The sequence below is a fragment of the Anopheles maculipalpis genome, chromosome 2RL (genome assembly GCF_943734695.1).
Source record: "Anopheles maculipalpis chromosome 2RL, idAnoMacuDA_375_x, whole genome shotgun sequence".
Taxonomy (NCBI): domain Eukaryota; kingdom Metazoa; phylum Arthropoda; class Insecta; order Diptera; family Culicidae; genus Anopheles; species Anopheles maculipalpis.
Genome location: NC_064871.1, coordinates 66,380,146 through 66,399,018, shown reverse-complemented (window position 1 = coordinate 66,399,018; position 18,873 = coordinate 66,380,146). Strand labels below are relative to the sequence as shown.

Genomic DNA, 18,873 nt, shown 5'->3' with positions numbered 1-18,873 from the left:
GATAACGCCTACGATTGCAAGGATATCTAAGCTGTAGTAAGCAGTAAGTTTGGGCAAATATGAACCTTAGATTTCTTCAAATATGTTTGTACAGCATGAAGCAACAGGAGCCAATCATACATTTTTAGTATAAAAAGTTTTTAATCATAATTTCAAACCAATGATTTCACTGGCAAAATAAAACAAATGGTGATTCATGGATTGACCAACAACACGTTTAAAAAAACGTTTTTAATTTAAACTGCAACATTCATCCTTTGAATGCAATTAGCAATTCATAAAAGGTTGATATTAAAATGATTCAAGGTATACCCAGCTGCTGGAATAATTACTCTGCAACAATTGCCTTCCACGAAAGCAACAACTTTAATGCACAAATGCATTAATCCACCCTAAGCTCTCGTTTAACGCAAATTCAATTGTTTCGATTTTGTTTTCATTTTCAACGCCATGACATTACGGAAAGATTTATTATCGCCGATGAATAAAAACGCTGTAGACCCACCCAATTATGCCACCAATTGTAAAGCAATAAATATGACAGCTCGAACAGTGGTTAGTAATGAAAAAGTTCACCATCCAACGTACCATTCTCCACACTACTACAGGTTTAATTTATTGTCGCCGATAATGATGCTTAATCCTATTTATAAATTTTTCCTTTCACATGAAAGTAATGTCGCTTGTATGGCTTCAAATGAATTTTTATTTTAAAAAAAAGAAAAAAAATACTCGAACCCACTCAACAAAGCTAGTAGTTAGTGATCTTGCTCTAAAGCTTAGGGTTTGGGTTGGACTTGAAAGGAAAATTTATTTCGCTTTTTCAATTACAAGGATTGCACTGCAGCGCGGCCATAGCATCCAAAAGTTCTGTTCAAGTGGAAAACTGTCCTCGAGTTGAAAACAGCTCTTCATCAAAAGCAAACCACCAGCACCAGCCCAAACCCAAAACAGAATTTTATTTACATTTCCTTCACAAACGAAATTTCTGTACCGTGGGAAGTCTCGAGGGTAGTTTCTTCCGATATTGGATGATCTCATTTGGTCGTTTCAATCCTGCTCCATTAGTGGTCGATTTCTTGCATCTTTCTACCCGCCGATCATCAGACTACCATCAGCCACTCTACCATTAGGACCTAATGCGTTGGTTCGACGCCCGAAAATCAAATGCATCTACATTACAGGAGTTCGCCCATGCGTTGTGGTCACGGGAAAGCTGCAGGCAGGGATGGTAAAATATTTCTTGCCTCATTGATAACCGAAAAACTTTCTCCTTTAGCGCCGTCCGACTTGCTTGCTGCTAAAAATCGATGAATTGAGTAGAAGAATACACTTCGAGCTATGGCGCATGGAAAAGCAAGCATCTGCGGGCAGTCCAATGGTTGGGTAATCAGCACAGTCGATCACAGAAAGGAAAAAAAGGGAAGGATAGCTTCATCGAGAAGGGCAGCCAACGTTGAAAAACTTCCACACAAAATTGCACAATACACTTCCATTATTCCGCTGCTGGAGGCACAAAACTTTTGCCCTTTTGTTCGTCCGTTCGTTTCATAAAACTGCTGCTTGAGGAAATCGCTGCTAACAGTTCGGTGCGTTTGGTCGGCACAGCTACAGCAAACAGTCGTCAGCCATGTCGAAGTGGATTAGCAAGCGAAAGGTGTCCATCATTAACCTGGCGATGCCATCGAAGCCGGTCGTAACGCAACCTACCATCGGCGAGTTTGGGTTCGAGCAGCTGTTTCACTTCACGTTCAAGTGTTTTCGACTGTTTGCTCTAACACCGGGACAAATGGTGAAGCAGAAGGATCGGTACGTTGTGCGCAGTACTCGGTGGATGATTCTGATCGTGTTGCTGCTGGTGCTGGCTGCCTGGATTGCGCTGGTTGAAACGTTCTTCGTCGAAAGCAGAACGGCACTGATCACGGGGATCGCTAACCACATCCAGTTTATAATGAACACGATCGCACTGACGGCGGCGTGGGTTGTTCCACAGCTTAAACCGGATGAGTTGAGCTCGATTCTGGACGGATTTTTAATCATCGATCGTGAGCTAAGCAATTACAACGTGCACGATACGGCGGGAAGCAAACGAATGCCATTTCTTTTTCGTTTCGGATCAGTTTTGCTGGCACTTTCATCATTCACAATCTACGATGGCTTTGTGTCGTTCGTAAAGCTTTCTACGATCGAAGTTTGGTACTGGCTGTCACATCAGATACCGTTCGTAATCTATGCCATGGCATTCTTTCACGCGTATGTGCTTATCTCCTGGTTGCATGCACGGTTCCGACGTCTCAACACTCTGGTGGAGCAGTACTATCGACAGGGCCAAATGTTTGCCTCGGAACGTCAAACCATCATCAGCTTTGCGACCCTGATTAAGCTAGATGAGGAAACGCCCGGGCACGAGGACATACATCCGGTGGGAAGGCGTGAAATGTTCGACGACTTACAAATTCTCGCAATTGTATCGCGTACAATCGATCTTGGACAGAAGATTGAAGCTTACTTTGGACCTCTATTTCTCACCGTCTACACAGCACTCTTCTCTGTGACCACCATCCAATCGTACTACTGTTATCTGCATCTTACTACTAAAGGCGCTGAAGGACTGTCCATCGAGTCGCTGATCCTTTCAGGAGGTATCATCCTGTTCAATGGGATCGCTATTGTAGCCTTGCCGTATATTTGCGAACAGGTGGAAAGTGAGTCTAAGCTACTGATGTCTTACCTTTCCAAATTATCCATGAAACACGGCCAGGTCGCACAACATTCCTCCATCTGGTTCCCGAACCTCATCTCAAGTGTCCGCTTTTCGGCACTCGGATTCTTCACCATAAACTACAACATGTTATCGGGGGTTAGTATACATAAGTGTGATTCCATGCAAACAAATCTACATTTGTGTATGTGTTTCTGTTCGTGATTCAGCTTGTTGCTGGCATGGTGACCTATCTGATCATCTTTATCCAGTTCAACTCGATGGTACCGGCCGAGAAGGGCGATATTCATCAGACCCGCAAGCACAGTATGCCCAACGATTAATCGATTGAATGCACCGCTACACTCTATACATGCGTTTGTTCAACACTTTAAAAGACTTTAGAACAATTGTCCCATTCACAGCAATGCCGCCTGCATCTCAAGCCGCTAATAAATCAACCGCATTCTTTTGATACCTCACGAGTGGCCGCTAGCATTCCGGCTCCTATCTTCATTCGAACTACTCTTTATCTTGCGCTTTTATCGGAAATATCGAAAGAACCTTACAATGTCTGCATCCCTTTTGTAGTCCACGTCGATGCGCAACTGCATCAGCTAGTTGGTGCTGGCAAAGACGGGATTTATCTATCTCTTTGTCTCAGGGCAACCTTTTGATGGTACGAACTCGTTCGGAAAAGACTGTGTTTCATTGGAAATTTTCACCACAGTCAAAGCCATACTTTTTGTGCACCGCGAAAGAATACTCCCACTCGCGCCAGCAAGTTCGTCTAGGCAGCAATAAGGAAGAACAATGACCGGCTACCTTACGCCACAACACTACGAATTCTTTACCTGGTCTCAAATTATAAAGAATACCCAAGAATGCTTAAAACCCGAAGCACACTCACCGTACGAAGTGGATACGTCACTCCGGTAGATGGCACTTCCTGTTGTCCTTGTTTTGTCTTTATTTTGCTCCCGCGAAACCCACCCAAAATCTCACTTCTTTATGGAGTATGTGCAGAAAGAATCGCATTGCAGTGAGGAATTTATCGACGGTACTGGCTTCCGGGTCTAAGAACAACAGCATGGACGGAAACAACAGGGCGGGTTTTCTTTCTTTCGTCGCATGTTCTTTTCTTTCGGTCGAAGGCAATGAAGTGCACTCTCGAACGGAAATGTGAAGCCGGTCGTAGCTCCTATCCTATTGTGTGTGAGTACACCATTGATAACGATCAATGAAAAGGGAACACGAATACATAGCCCTGTTCATCAGTTTGAGTGAATTTGGAATAAAAAATAGCAAGTGTGTTAAATGTCACATGATAAAATAAAACCATTCGTGAAATGTATTAGCCCTTGGATTATAGTTCTTTATGGTAAATTATTGAAGAAAATTGAGAAGAGTCGTAAGAAATTGATAAAGTTGACCGCATCCAACTAAGGATTAGTAAGGTAACAAAGAAGATGGCCGAGCAAACCAGTCTTTTTCAAATTATGGACTATCCAGCCACTATGACGGTTCTAGATGAGAATCTTCATTACTGGATCGCTGAAGACATCGAGATCCTACCCTGGGTCAGAAGACACACGATGCTCATCGGCGGAGTAAGTCAGCCTCTCAACTCTCTCTGATCTGCGTCGTCTAGTGACTGAAAAGGCAACTTTATTTATACCCAATTCTTACCATTACGGAGGAATGCTGCTAATTAGTTTATTTATTTTTTACTGCATTGCTAGCCACTCACCTTGGATTGATCGAACAAAGTAAGATCGATTGTAGACCTGGCTTAAAATGTGTTGGTTCAATATTGATGCTGGGGATAATATTGTTAACTTGATAACAGGTATTCGACAGTAGCATTTACTTAGAATGTAAATTACGAAGTTGAATTACGACATTTTGGGACTCATAACTTACTCTATTTAGAGAGAGAGAGCGAAAAGAGAGAGAGAATAAGGAGCACTAGGGACCAGAAAGAAAAGAAAAAGAGTTTAAAGAATACACAAGTAAAGCCTAAGGAGAGTCATCGTCTGAAGACCTACAGAACAGAAGACCTACATACAGAAGTCCTCGTTAAGGTTTACGGTTAAACGCCATCGCCTGAAAACCAATATTCCAGCCATTCTGGAATTTGCATCAATGCCATTATTTTATTTCAATTTGAGTCGACCACGCTTCCTAAGTTCATGTGGGGTCCTTAATAGGACTTAACGGACTTATGCGTTCAATATCATTTTCATACTGTGTCTAATAATTAAACACTCAAAATGTTGCTTTTGGTTTTGTTTTATATTGAGGTCATGTTGTGTGGAGGTGTGTTGAGAGGAGAATTTTTATTCGTCAGAACATGTCTGCAAAAAAAAAATCTCCACTTATCCGAAAAAATAATATAAACAACAGGAAATATATTTAATTCTGGACTCAGAATAAACTTCAAGCTTCAAGCATAAGTATGTTCAAATCGTAACTTACATTCAAGGTTTACTCTACAACTACGCGGTATCGTGGTATCAAAAAGTCTTGTAGGCCATTACCGGCGACAGCGGAGACGGTCTTCGAACAGCAGGACCGATGTTAAAATCTCATCAGTCTCACCTTCCCACCGTAGTGGGGACTGCCTATCCAGCTACGTACTATCTGTAACTCTAGAAAGCTATTCGATGGTCGGCGTGACCTTGGAGGTCGTGGGTTGACTATTTCTATTCAATATATAATTATATAATCAATTCTTGAGAAATTCGCTAAATCGCTTTTAAATGAAGGTAAATTTTCCAAATGCCTATTACGTAAGCAATGAAATGCCAAGAGAACCTTAGGCAGAATTGCCAAAAAGGAGTAAAATCAAAATACTGACACGCTATTGCACACAAAACCATGATGAAGCTGGCATTTCATTTCAAATCATAATTTAGTTCATCATTTTACCTGAATGTTACAAAAATGTCCGCTACGATCAAACTAGCCCAACTTTTGACCCTTTCTGACAACGTCAGTGTCAAAGCCATCCTTCCACTTAAAACACTTTGAATTTTAATACTTTTACAGTTGCATCCGCATAGCAAATGCAATGGAAATGATTTCAATTAATGCTCCGTTCTGCTGAAATCATGAAGCAGCTCAACTCAAGAGAATAATTTAAAATGCAATTTCATGCTTCAAATGTAGTACAATAATCCCGCCAATCAACCGGGAAATTCAACATCTTAAGCGTTCCATTCGTTCGAATAAACCGACCATTCGTTTGTACCTATTCGCTGGAAAGCCAGGTAAGCCCACCGGCAACGTGAACCACGTGAAACAAAATGAAAATTTTTATTATAAACAACAAACGGAAATATTTAAACTTTTACGTTCCGTTCACAGCAAACCCGCAAGCGTTCGCGAGCCAGTCCGTGCGAAATCAGGGAAAAGGGAGCGGAAAGGTGTGAAAAAACCCCGTTCGGTAAAACCTGTGCGCCACTTAAACATTCTTTCGTCGGAAGATTTTTTTTTCGTGTGTTTTGTTTTTGCTTTAGCTTTCGGTGGCTTCCGTTTCGCAAACCCTCGACCATTACCGGCCTTCGATGGCAACTTTTTCTCATTAAAAACATTATTAAAGTTAGATCGTTTCCGTACGCGAATTTTGTGTCGGTTTTTGTTTACCTTTTTCGAATGTTTTTTTTTTCTTTCTTTCCTTGGCGCACGTTGGCTTGTTGTGAGAAAGGAGTCCTTGTTTTTAACCAGGAAAACTGAAAACAAAAACAGGAAGAATCCTGCTAAACGTAAAGTGCTATAAGTTTAAGTGAATTACATGAAATATTAAATTAAAACACAATACACAGGGGAACGGGTTTCGACCTGTAGGTCCAAACACCCATATGAAAACAATATGAAACGTAACATTTTAAATCTCCGGGAATTGCATCACATTAAAATTTCAAGCACACTTATTTGACGGACATTTTTAACTTTGTTGTAAGTTTCGCGATTTTTGTTTCCTGTTCTTTTTTTACCTTTCAAATGATGTTTTAACTTGCGATGTTTTTGTGTTCTTTTTCTCCTCCTGAACCTTTCATGCAGACGACTCGTCGCTCGCAGAAACAAATGATGCCAGCTTACACAAGTGACCAACACTATCGAGCATCTGTTTTTTGGAGCACTATCGCGCACCACCACCAGTTTTTGTGTAGGGTACTCACTGGTCAACGATTGTGCCAACATAATATACCCTCTCTCGTAGATCCTTCACTTCGTTCTGTGTTTTACACAGAACACATACACACAAACAGAGCTAAAGTTGTGACGGGTGCGCTCAATGGTTCATTGCAAAATAAATGGACACTTTTAATTGAAAACAAAAAAAAAAGAACAACCCCAGAATGCAGTGTTTCAGCAAGAAACACTAAGAAGAACGAATGCAGAATGAAGGCTCAACGAGTAAGCCACTCCTTTCTGCACCCTGGATATCAGTAAACTGCAGCGAAAACCGCACCCGGGGGCAGCAATGACTGTAACGATAGCAACCCATTAAAAACACGTGGGGTTTTATTGCTTTGCATTCTCGGCTACACGTTTGCTGCCGGGACTTTGAGGCGAGATTTTTATTTTCTTTCCATTAGTATTACCGCTTCCAGCACTCCCAAAAGACACGACTTTCCCACCGGGATGTCTAATCCTGGGATGTATCCTTCGCAACGCTTTCCTAGAGCAAATCCGGTGTAAAATTGTCTAGCGACCAGGTCTAGTCAACACGGAAGGAAAAAGATCAAGAAATCAAAGAAAGGAGTCAGGCTCGTAGGTCAGGTGCGCCACTACACGAAACACAAAAGGAAACAGCGGATAAGACTAATGAGCAATTAAAATTATCAATAGCACCACTCGATTATTTCAAACATGAACAATGGCCGTAAATTTCCTCCGCCATAAGGCACAACCGGCCATAGTGGCCAAGCAAACGAAGAACAAAAAAAAGCAACACCCAACGCAAAAGGAAAACAACATCCTGCAAGCCTGATAAACGTTCAACATGTTTCCACTTCCGTTGCCATCTGTACCCTGGGCCAACGCTTGTCAAAAGGATATAGGTGTCATTCGCCCAAGTAATGACCCGACCACTTCTGCCCATTAGCTACTTCTCCCTTTCCTGGGCCGGTGGATTTAGCAGGACGCACACTGCCTGTATCACAAAAGAAGCAATTGCGCTCGCGTCCCTTTCACCGGGACGATTGCAAGGAAAGATACAATTGTCACAGTCTTACCGCTTCCGGTTGGCATCGGCGAGCGGCGAATCATAAACCAGCGGATCTTGATAATCGCCACATAAAGTACGCCCGTAGGATAATCCATTGTTCGGTGTAGTGTCGGCCGACAAACCCCGGATGCCCGTTGATTAACTGCCCATTGTGAAGCGCGTCACCGTGGGCTGAGCTGGCACCAAGCGTCCGAACACTTTCGTCAATTGACTCGAATAAATTTTAACGCCTTGCACCGATGCTGAAGGATTGCTTCGTAAGGCCTAGATTGTGCGTGGAAATTGATCATGGAAGATTCTGGTGAAGAAGCAAAATTTGATGTCATTCGAGTAGTTTTGAAAGTAGCGAAAACTAAGTTTATTTATTATCTATTGTTAATTTCTTTGACAGTTTATACCTCAGGAATCATAAATAATTTCCAAATAAATAATGTAAATATACGACTCCTTCAGGAAACAAGAACTGGGGCCCTATGGATGCGGAATTATAGAATATGTTAGTCCCATTACTAACTTACTTATCAGGCGCTACAACCTCTTTGCGGTCTTGGCCTGCCGCACCAGAATCCGGAACCGCTCACGGTCCCGCGCCGTCGTCCGCCTATCCGTTATCCCATGCCATCCTCCCATCTCAATCTGGGCCTATCACGCCTCGTCTTTCCGTGTGGACTGCCTAAAAGGACTTTCTGAGCTGGGTCGTCTGGTGCCATGCGTATAACATGACCAGCCATCGGAGCCTGGCGAGACTAACTCGCTGCACGACGTTGAGGTCGTCATAAAGTTCGTACAGCTCGTCGTTGTAAAGGCTCTACGGGCCCTACGATCCTTCTGAGCGTCTTCCTCTCGAACGCGGCTAAGAGGGCTTCGTCTGTTTTGGACAGGGTCCATGTATCAGAGGCGTATGTGAGTACTGGAACTATAATGGTACGATACAGTCCCATCTTCAACCGTCGAAACCGGTTTTTAGAGGTGAGATGTTTCCTCAGGCTGTAGAATGACCGGCTGGCCGCCAGCATCCTAGCGCAAAACTCCGTCTCTATGTTGTTTTCGGTGCAGACTTTTGACTCGAGATAATTGGAATTTTGGACGACTTCAAATTTGCGGTCACCTATCCTTATATCACCCCCACGTAGTACCGGATTTCTTTGTAAGGCCGCTGATGGTGCCACCATCAATTTGGACTTTGCCTCGTTAATCTGCTACCCGAGGTTTTCTGCCGCCTGCTCCATCCTTTGGTAGGCCTCTGTTACCTGGGAGAGCCGCAGACCAATGATGTCTATATCATCAGCGTATGCTAGGATCTGGGTTGACTTATAGAAGATGGTTCCCGAAGTCTCCACCTCTGAGTTACGGATGGTCCTCTCTAGCACCAAGTTGAATAGGAGACAAGTGAGCCCATCTCCCTGAAGCAGGCCTTTGGTGGTAGTAAAGGGCCATGAGAGTTTTCCATCCACCTTCACCTGGCATGTGACGTTGGCCATGGTCATTCTAACAGGCCTGATCAGTTTGGCCGGAGTTCCAAAAGACCTCATAGCCTCGTAGAGTTTTACCCTGGCTATGCTATCATACACGGCCTTGAAATCCTCCTCCTAGTCAGTCCTATTGCCTTAGAATATTCTTTCCTTCTTTAAGTACGGCCTAGCGGTATTGCTAATAGATTAAGGACAAAAAAAGTAACCTAAGAAAAGAGCTAAAGAGAGCTTTTCAAATTATATAAAAAGAAGTAATCAACTAATTAACCACAACAGTTTACGATGAAAATCCGCCATTACCAATTCAATAAAAAGAACGATAGTTATCAAACTCATGAACTCAACCAACACCAGCCTAACCAACACAATTCAACAACATTTAACAAAGAATTCATATCTCATGCCTATGCTTCTCGAATCAGACGTAAGAGTTTTAATGGAATTTCAATGGAAATTTGAATTTTTTTGTCCCAGTCAAGCCACAAGAAAGATGCACTATGTTTACAATAAACAGAAGCTTACTCAAACCTGTACAGAACTAGGAAAACTATTTCAAAAGCTCTAGTAAAACACCACTAAAATTGATGATGATTCTGTCCTGCCCTTTTTGCCAAGAAACAATTAGAAGAGTCGTACACATAAATGATAATATTAAGTTTGACAAATGAAATAAAATAGTCGAATTAAATTCCGTTTGGGCCGTTCCTTCGTAGTGAAGAGTTACTGCACAACAACGTCGAATGAATATTATTTTGTTATTAAGGCCGGCAGGATCTAGCAAGACCTTAAGCCGTAAAGAAAAACCTTAAGCAGTCAAAAAAAAAATTTATTTTATTTCTTGGGTTTTATTTATTTTTCCAACCTATTCACCTGAAAGAAAGGATTACTTAATATTTGTCTTATGTATTAATGTTACATCCTAAAGCCAGCTTAACAGTTCAAGTACTTTGGCAAATCACAATACGCACACAAAGGAAAACAGTCATTAGTAATCTCTTCGGACAATCGGTCGGTGAAATAAAGGCTGACTAATTCCTTGTCTAAACAATGTTTAGTTGAATGTCACATAAACAACTCAGTCACCATTTTGATGAACAAATAGACGGGTAAGCTTTTATCAACCTTCTACGCCCAAGATCTCTTGCACGGGAAGTAAAATTTCCATAAATGTATCCCAGTGCACCGTATCAAATGAATTTTTTGACTAAAACAAAGCCAAGCTGCATCACTGCCGCATACAGGAAAAGCTTTCCCGATTGATATGTTGATAAACGGGCAACACATAAATAACAACCCATCGTCGTTTCGGACGATTCTGTGCACTACGGTACACTGTTAATTCCAATAGTCAAGAGATACACATCAAACCACGTTGACCGGCGCTGTGAACTGTGTTTTTAGGGCTCGAGTATGTTTCGTCTATCCTTTCTGCCAACCATAGTCCTGCGATCAGCATTTTTACACTAATAAACCCGATTTTACCAGATCTGCAAACCAAAGGCATGATACGAACGGTTTCGCACAGCCTCGCTTTCCTCGTCACACACTAAATGGGTCATCTAATAAAGTCAACGGCACGGCACGTTTGTGTGATTGAAGTTACCGCGACATCGAACAGCACATCAGCTAGACTGACAGCACACTGCGCTCGGTCACACGCTGATGAGGTCATTTTGGGAGAAGATTAAAATTTATGCCATTGCACGGTCGTGAAATCGCGACAGTGGAAAATTGCATCGCGAAATTTATTGGACGTTACGGCAGGAATGGCGAAAGCTTGAGGAAGTGATGTGCAGCTGGCATCATGATAGGCACGTGACAAGCGACCATGGGAAAGGTAAAGTGCTATAGTGCATATCCAAAGCAACACGCTTCCCCGCCAGTGACCACGGAACGATGCTACACCGTTTGGAAAGATGTGTTATTTGAACGACAAACTTCTACAATAAACTGTACGATATCTTTGCTCTCAACATCTACAACTTTGCATTGTACTTCGACACTCTCGATTTGTAAATCATGTTATCACACTCAAGTGAGCCCCTTCTTTGGGAAATTCTTTGCTTCAAAGCCTCTGTCAACACACGTCCAATCAAATGAGCTTATGAATCACCTTTTTGTGCAAACATTTGCCAATCAACTTTTACGGTACATCCCTAACGATAGAATGTACTGTGCCGATTGTACGATACACTTTCGTTTGCTGCTGCATCCATCAGACATTCAACAGAGAGGCCAATGAAATGTCTCCTTAAGCTTCTAGCAGACAGCTCAGTAGTCGATGTTTCGGTCATATCGTTTCATTTCGAGATAGCACCAATAATCAAATGGAAAAGTTATACCACCCCGTACCAACCCCATTTGCTTCGCCCGAATTGTGTCCCAAACTGTCTTGAAGAAGGCACGAAATGAGAAGGCTACCATGCTTTCACACAAACACAAGGAGAGGCCAAAGAAAATACAACCCGATATCGCTTGCTTGCTCGTCACCACACGTTGCACAACAGTGCGAATGAGGGTTGAATGAGGTTCTGTTTACTTAACACCCCAACTCTGGGCAAAAGTTCCCGAGTTCTTGTTCCCATCAGGCTCGCATACGATACTGGTTCACTGGTCTCTGGTCTAGTTTGCTCCTGCCCATTAAACAAGCTTCCATTGCTTGTATTACCCGTTCGCTTCAACACTCGCCTAGCCACGGACTGCTCTGCCGAAGTTCTACCGACGGTAAGACTCCTTATCCTTATCGTGTTCACACTTCGGGTTTAGCTCAGTTCTTTTGCCTTCTCGAAACCTCCGTCGTTCTGTTTGCTGATGACTTCTGTGAACTTGCCTCTCGAAACGAAATAATTAAATAAGATCACACTTCCTAATGACATCTTGTCCATCGTTCGTACGCTTGCCCCTTCTTCGTCAATGCACTCGGCACTCCATCAAAATCTGCTGCTTGAACAAGTGTAACCATTTTTGCCTTGAAGGTTGCGCGGAGAACCGTTCGGACCTACTGGGCGATTCTTTCCGGTGGTTTGTTTGTAAGCTGTCTTCGGGCTGTTTGCCAGCCATTGTCCAGAAGTTGGGTACATTTAGAGTCTTCTGCCAAAACACCGAGCATCTAACAGCGGTCAAGTATTTACGATTCAAATAAACCGAGGCTAGTAGTGTTGGTATCTCCGCCACAGTGGTCGGCTTAATACTCGAGAATGTGATCTCAAGTTTCCTTCATCCTTCGTCCCCAACAGCGGGGGCATTGTAAGCTAGAAAGATGTTCTCTTGTGTTGTTGAACATTAATGCTGATCGCCTTTCTTCTCGGTCGAGCCGTAACCGCCCATCGAGTGCGAATGATTCGATTAATTTGACGAGTGTTTTGCACCTTCGGAAGTGCGTGGACCGACAGTTGGGTAAATAGGTTCACTCACGCAACCCCCTTTAGCAGCTCGTTGCAAACGGTTCGAATCCTCTGATCCAAACCGACCGCACCACAGTGAGATGGGCCGCTGGTGGGCGGCAAACAGAAGGCTTAAGATTCACAAATGCATGGTGGCGAGAAGCGTGCGAATGCTTTACGCCTCGTTAAGGCTAGCTACCGGGCTGTCGGGAAGCTAAACGGTACGGCATACTTTGAACCCTGATAGCGATTAGAGGGTAAAGTGGTCATTCGGATTCGACATCCGAGCCGAAACACTTCTCGGGTGCAATGCTCGAGACGATTGAACGCCGCTGTCTATTATCGGTGGTTGAGCGAACTTAAGGACCTATTGATATCCGACATTGTAAAGGGTTACGATTGTTTTAGATTACATGTGTTTGATGCGGGGTACAATACAGTACAGAAATGATTCAAAATGACGACAGCTCAGTGAGGATTTATAGCGCAGTTAACGTACTTATTGAAAAAATTTATAAAAGCATTCAGCTGGATGGATAAAATTATACTAACATTCTTCTTTTTTCTGCACAAGACAAGTCTACACAAGTCACAAAAGGTTTAGGTTCAACTATGGTAATGGTTTCGTTGCGTTAATTATATCCTTGGTAAGATTGTCATGCAATCACGCGTTTCAGGAGATAAGCCTGCTGCCACATTCACTTACCTTGTCTGCTTAATTGTACAAAGATTCAATTCACAAATGACCAAAGAAAACTTCGTGGCCTTACGATAAGATGGAATTTGATTTGATTTAACCATAGATGCTTGCTCAAAACTTTTCCTTGATCACTACTGGAGATTCTGGGCGATGTCTACCATAGGTGCTGTTTATTGCCGTCTTTATGCGAAAAAAATTTGCTCTCGATTGAACCTTTTTCGTTCGGATTCTGATTTCCAACTAACTTTTTTGCTATTCTATAACTACGTGAGCTTGGAGAGAAAACCTATCAGTTGTGCGTTAAAACATAAAGTTACACATTGGATTGGCTGCTAACAGCACTTTCAAGCACTCAACACAGCCACCACAACCATTGTCGATCGATCTGCATCAACACTTCACTACGAGACAGGAAATAGGTGAATTGCACCCCAACACCACAACCAAGCCAACATCCCAAAAACGAAAAAGCACCAACCGAATTAGCAAAATTATAATTTAAATAAGGCCGATCAGCTAGTAACAGTCTGTCCGTTTTCATACCACAGCCAGTGAGCGCAGCTAGTGTCAAAATGTGGAGTAAAACTATCTCTTTTTTACAAATTGACAGTATACGTATTTTTTATGTTTGTAAAAATGTCGTGTAAATTTCGTTTCACGTGCAACAACGAGAAGACTAATTAGTCCGTCGGTTTTAATTCTGTTTTGCTCGGGAAAATTTATTACTACTTTTTTCCCAGGAGCACCAAAGTGAAGAGATTTTCATAAGCTAAATTTGCCCTGTTTATCATTCTATAAGCGTGACTCATGCGAATGAAACTCATGCACTACTCACTGCGGTGAACTCACTTCTCACATGACTATTAGCTTTACGTCAAGTTTCTGTCTCACCGTTGTGCGTGAACAAATTCAATAGACAATAAAGAAGATGTTTAAAATTATATGCTTTTTCAAAAGTAGTTTCACATAAGCCAACAAGTGTAATCGAAGCATACCAATAAAGGTATCAATATCAGAAAAGTAAAGTACAATCAAAATAATCAACTAATCAATCACAATGCTATGGGACAGCCTAAGTAGCAAGTAACGGAACGTTAAAAATTAAGTGAAAATTCTAAAGCTAAACGTTCCAATGGGTCATTCACTTAACGCTCAAACCTCTAAGGAATTGTCATTGCAAAGCATATTGAACGAAACTAATATGTTCAATAGACATCTGAACCCTTTAGATCATACCAGGCTAAACAGCGCAGACAAATGTCATCCTACTGAGAACACTAGCCACATGCGACACAGATCGTTCCGATTCGATTCAATTCAAAGGCTCGTCTAAACAATAAACTTCCGGATCAAAAGCCCGATCCCGAATAGACCCGAGACGCTGGCCTCCTGCAAACAACGCAAGCTTAAGTGCATTCGTCGCTAATTTCGATACACCATTCTAGCGTTACCCGGTTTCCTGTTCGATCCCTGTAAACTGTAAGCGATGGTGTATTGAAAGCGAATGTAAACGACCATGGTTTCCGTGAACTGCTGTAACGATCCGTTCGTACGTGTTCGGTGCCAATTGTCTGTCTGTGGAAGCGTGTGAAGAAGCGTCACCGTACACGAACACACTTCGACACGCTCGACTAGGACGTGACATTAACACTTGCCAGTGATGAAATCGCGACCTGCTGCCGTACTGCCTCATGGGGGCGCAGATTTTAAGGGCTATCCATCCTGCTTTTCAACGCGCAGTGAAGTCGTGGAGGGTGGAAAGGCACGGATGTTTACGAAAACGAGATGATAGTTCTGGGCCCACAGCGAAACCGAACCGACTATAAAGATATCACACCCGACCGCAACAGACATGGTCGTCCCTGCACCGCAAGGCACACATCTCGTTTGCCTCCGCTTTTCTTTCCCGAGCGGTTGTGAAACGGGCGAGAAATTATCGTCACCAGAACCAGCAGCAGTTTTCCATTCGAAACCGCTTCAATCAGCCTACCATACCTTCCCCATCACTTACGCCTTTGATTGGCCGGAATCGACAAATGTGCGACAAACGCGGAACTCATTCACGTTTGTCGAGTGAATGAGGCTGGCTTGATGGCGTTTACCGCACGCCAGTAGCAGCAGTAGCAGCAGCATCATTATCATCAGACCACCGACCTCGAAATGTATCAGTGAATATTATGCCAATTATCAGCAAACCCCTTGCCACGGTGGAAGTATTTCTCTTTGACATTATGTTTCCATTGCTTCGTATCTTTTGCCGTTGACTGCCATGTTCGCGGTGTTGAGGCATATGATTTTCGAGCCAGAACATTGTACTTGTACTTGTAGCGGCTTCTTCAACGCGAACCATCGCTGGTAAGGCCTGAAGGGTGTATTTAAATTGTAAATGAACTGTATGCTAACTAAAACCAAACGTTCAGCATCGCAGAACGACGCTCTCTCTTTTACCGAAATAGCAGCATCATCAGCGGTTGACTACAAATCGAGAAATTTCTTCGTAGAATTTTAATTTAGAAACAGTACACAGGCCGATCCATCCTGGTGGCTGCAAGCAATCTATAAGTCAACTGACAACGCATTTACACAAACAAACGCTGATGTCGTATACTCAACTGCTCATGCTTGGTTCTGTTCTGAACAATCGAACCATGAACTCTTGCGAAGAAGCACACGAAACACTAGGACCGGGACATACCAAATTCATACAAGATGTGTTTTTGTTAGGTAGAACTAACTAGTCGTCTACGAGTACAAGGAAGTCAAGGAATCCAGAAATGACAGGCCTATACTTCGCGAAACTACAACGTCATTAAAAAGAAAATAGATTCTCAATTTAAGCCGTTACGCGTTAAAAATTGAGGAACTAATGGTATGTTCCTCCCCAACCCATTTGGGCCGACAGAATATTGCGTTCTCGTAGAGCAGACTTGAGCAGACACCTATCGCCGTACTCGTTCACAATATCACTTACGCATTTTCAAATATGCCTCAACAACTTACCGTATTTACAATCGTGCACGTTATCACTCATGCTTTAACAGTTTATATCCAGTTTCGTTTTTGTCGTACTCCCTCATCCTTCTGGCAGTTTGTAAAAACACGTCACAAAACACACTCATTACCCTCCTCCATGTTGGTAGGATCGGTTTTTGCCTCTACCTATGCTTCTAATGCAATTCGAGCCACACACACAACAAATCCGTTTATCAACAACTCTATGAACATCGAAGTAGATTCTATACTCACTGCGCTAAAAAACTTTAATTTCTCTTACTTCCCTGGTCCTGGCGGCATTCCTACTTCTATACTTGTACTGCCATGCAGTACCACAAAGCTCGAAGCAGTTGTTAAGCAAACTCTGTTAGCTGTAACGTCAAACATACTCATGCCACAAACAACAACAACAAACCTTATTTGTTTCTTATCCTTTGTATCCAAATAACTTGACTCAGGTTGTCAAATTGATACAATTTATACTGACTTCAAAGCGGCATTTGACCATTTGATTTCCTTACGACATTCTCTTAAGAAAATAAAAAAAAAATTAACTCCCGGAAGACATTTTCTCGTGGCTTGATTCTTATTTATCAAACCGTGTATATCAAATCAAGCTTGACTATACTTTTTCATCATGCTTTCTGTCTCACTCTGGCGTACCCCTAGGAAGTGGTTAAAGTCCATGTCTATTTATTTTATTTATTAACAATTTACGCGAGGACCTACCTCGAGATGTGTTTCTTTGTAATGCTGACGATGTTAAATTGTTCTCCCGTACATCATCTTACTCTGACTGCTTGTCCCTACAATCCCATCTTAATAACTTTTTCATGTGGTGTCTTTCCAACAACTTGGTCCTATCTGTTCCGGAATGCGCGGTGATTAGTTTCAGTAGATTCCGCGATCCGATTTTACACGATTACAAAGTAGCCGATTTGGCATCGACCCGCATCCAACTTGTAAAGGATCAGGGTGTCTGGTTGGACTGCAAACTTTCATTCACTGATCACTTGAATATAATCATACCAAAAGCAAACAAGTTTCTAAATTTGATTCGGCATCTAGCATCAGTATTCTCTGATCTGGGTTGCTTAAAAGCGATGGTTCAATGGTTAGGTCGATTGTAGGACATGAGTCTATCATTTTGACCCCAACGAATGCTTCGGATATTACTCGAATTGAACGCATCCGAAAGTATCCGTTGAGCGCTCTTGTACCTTATTTGACGCGTTGTCAATCACTCGGTATGGAAATTCTTGCGGCACACCGATCTCATGCCCAAACCGCTTTCATTGCTTCGCTACTCCTTAATCATTGTGATGTTTCTCCACTCCTGTCCTCAATTGGGTTTATGTACTCGCGCACTAATTGCGCCCATGTCGTCTCATTTTTGTAGAAACTCGTCTTACGTCAATAGGTGCCCGCAATCCACTCTTGCGTGCCATTCGCCGCTTCAACAATAATTATACTCTATTCGATTTTTACCTTTCCTTAACATTTTTACGTTCACGCCACTTTTTTCCATCTTCCTCATAAGTGTTTCCCTTCCCAATCTACCCCTATCCCGTACGTTTAGTTTTAAGAACTTACAATGGTGTTAAACCAATGGTGAACAATTCTTAATAAACAACTAATAATAAAACAACAAGGATTATTTCCTACGGTTCTAGACTCCTAGGCGATGAAACAAGAAAAGTCAAATCATTACAACACATCAACTCCGAAACGGAATTACATTTTAGCCATTTCTAACCATCGCATAGAGTGTCCAGCTGGAACCAGATTTTTGCATACAGTCATGCAACATTTTCTATCATAAGCCAGTCGTATTCCATTAATGCAATACTGGTTGCCATACACTTTTCTCTCTAGCACACATAAACACATACACCCATACCCAAAACCGAGCATCCTTCGTCCAACCAAGAGTCGGGCAGCGAAATGTGCGAACATTAAAAGCGAGCCGAGCGGCCACCGTGCAGCCTTTCAACGCCTAATTTACAAACGATTTCAACTGCGAGGCCATAACTCACCCTAAATAGCCTAGAAAGTAGAGGGTAATTTATCACCGTTCTGGAAATGATGTTACCAATCGGAACCGGGATGCTAGGCAGGAAAGCAGGAAACAGCGTGCGCCGATGGTGGAAAAGATACAACTCTACTAGCAGGCCTCAACCTCAAGAGGCCTCCAGCAAAGTACTGCTTTTCGAAACGAATAAAAGCATGCCCATGCTGTGCTCGTTCCGCCAGTGGACCGCCAGGGAACAACTGGATCCCGAAGTTCGTAATGGAAGGATACAACCCATCGAGGAGCGAATGAGCGCTAGAATGTTACATTGGCCCCGTAGGTTTGCCGAAGCATTTATTACCTGGTTACTATTAAT

General features: G+C 42.6%; 2 protein-coding genes across 2 annotated transcripts in view; both read left to right on the top strand.

Annotated features, from left to right (window-relative positions):
* LOC126556462 (splicing factor 3B subunit 5) overlaps window positions 1-18,873 on the top strand; it is a 334,510-nt gene that overhangs the window by 198,721 nt on the left and 116,916 nt on the right. The window lies entirely within an intron of this gene.
* LOC126556117 (gustatory receptor 23a) lies at window positions 1,631-3,045 on the top strand. Its single transcript, XM_050211330.1, has 2 exons — window positions 1,631-2,860; window positions 2,932-3,045. Exons 1-2 carry the CDS (start codon window positions 1,631-1,633, stop codon window positions 3,043-3,045), a joined length of 1,344 nt encoding a protein of 447 aa, XP_050067287.1.

Bases quoted from the DNA above. Each gene is read 5' to 3' on its own strand.
- LOC126556117 (XM_050211330.1), top strand. From the start codon at position 1,631: ATGTCGAAGTGGATTAGCAAGCGAAAGGTGTCCATCATTAACCTGGCG. The intron at 2,861-2,931 runs GTTAGTATACAT...TTCGTGATTCAG, and splicing joins ACTACAACATGTTATCGGGG to CTTGTTGCTGGCATGGTGAC.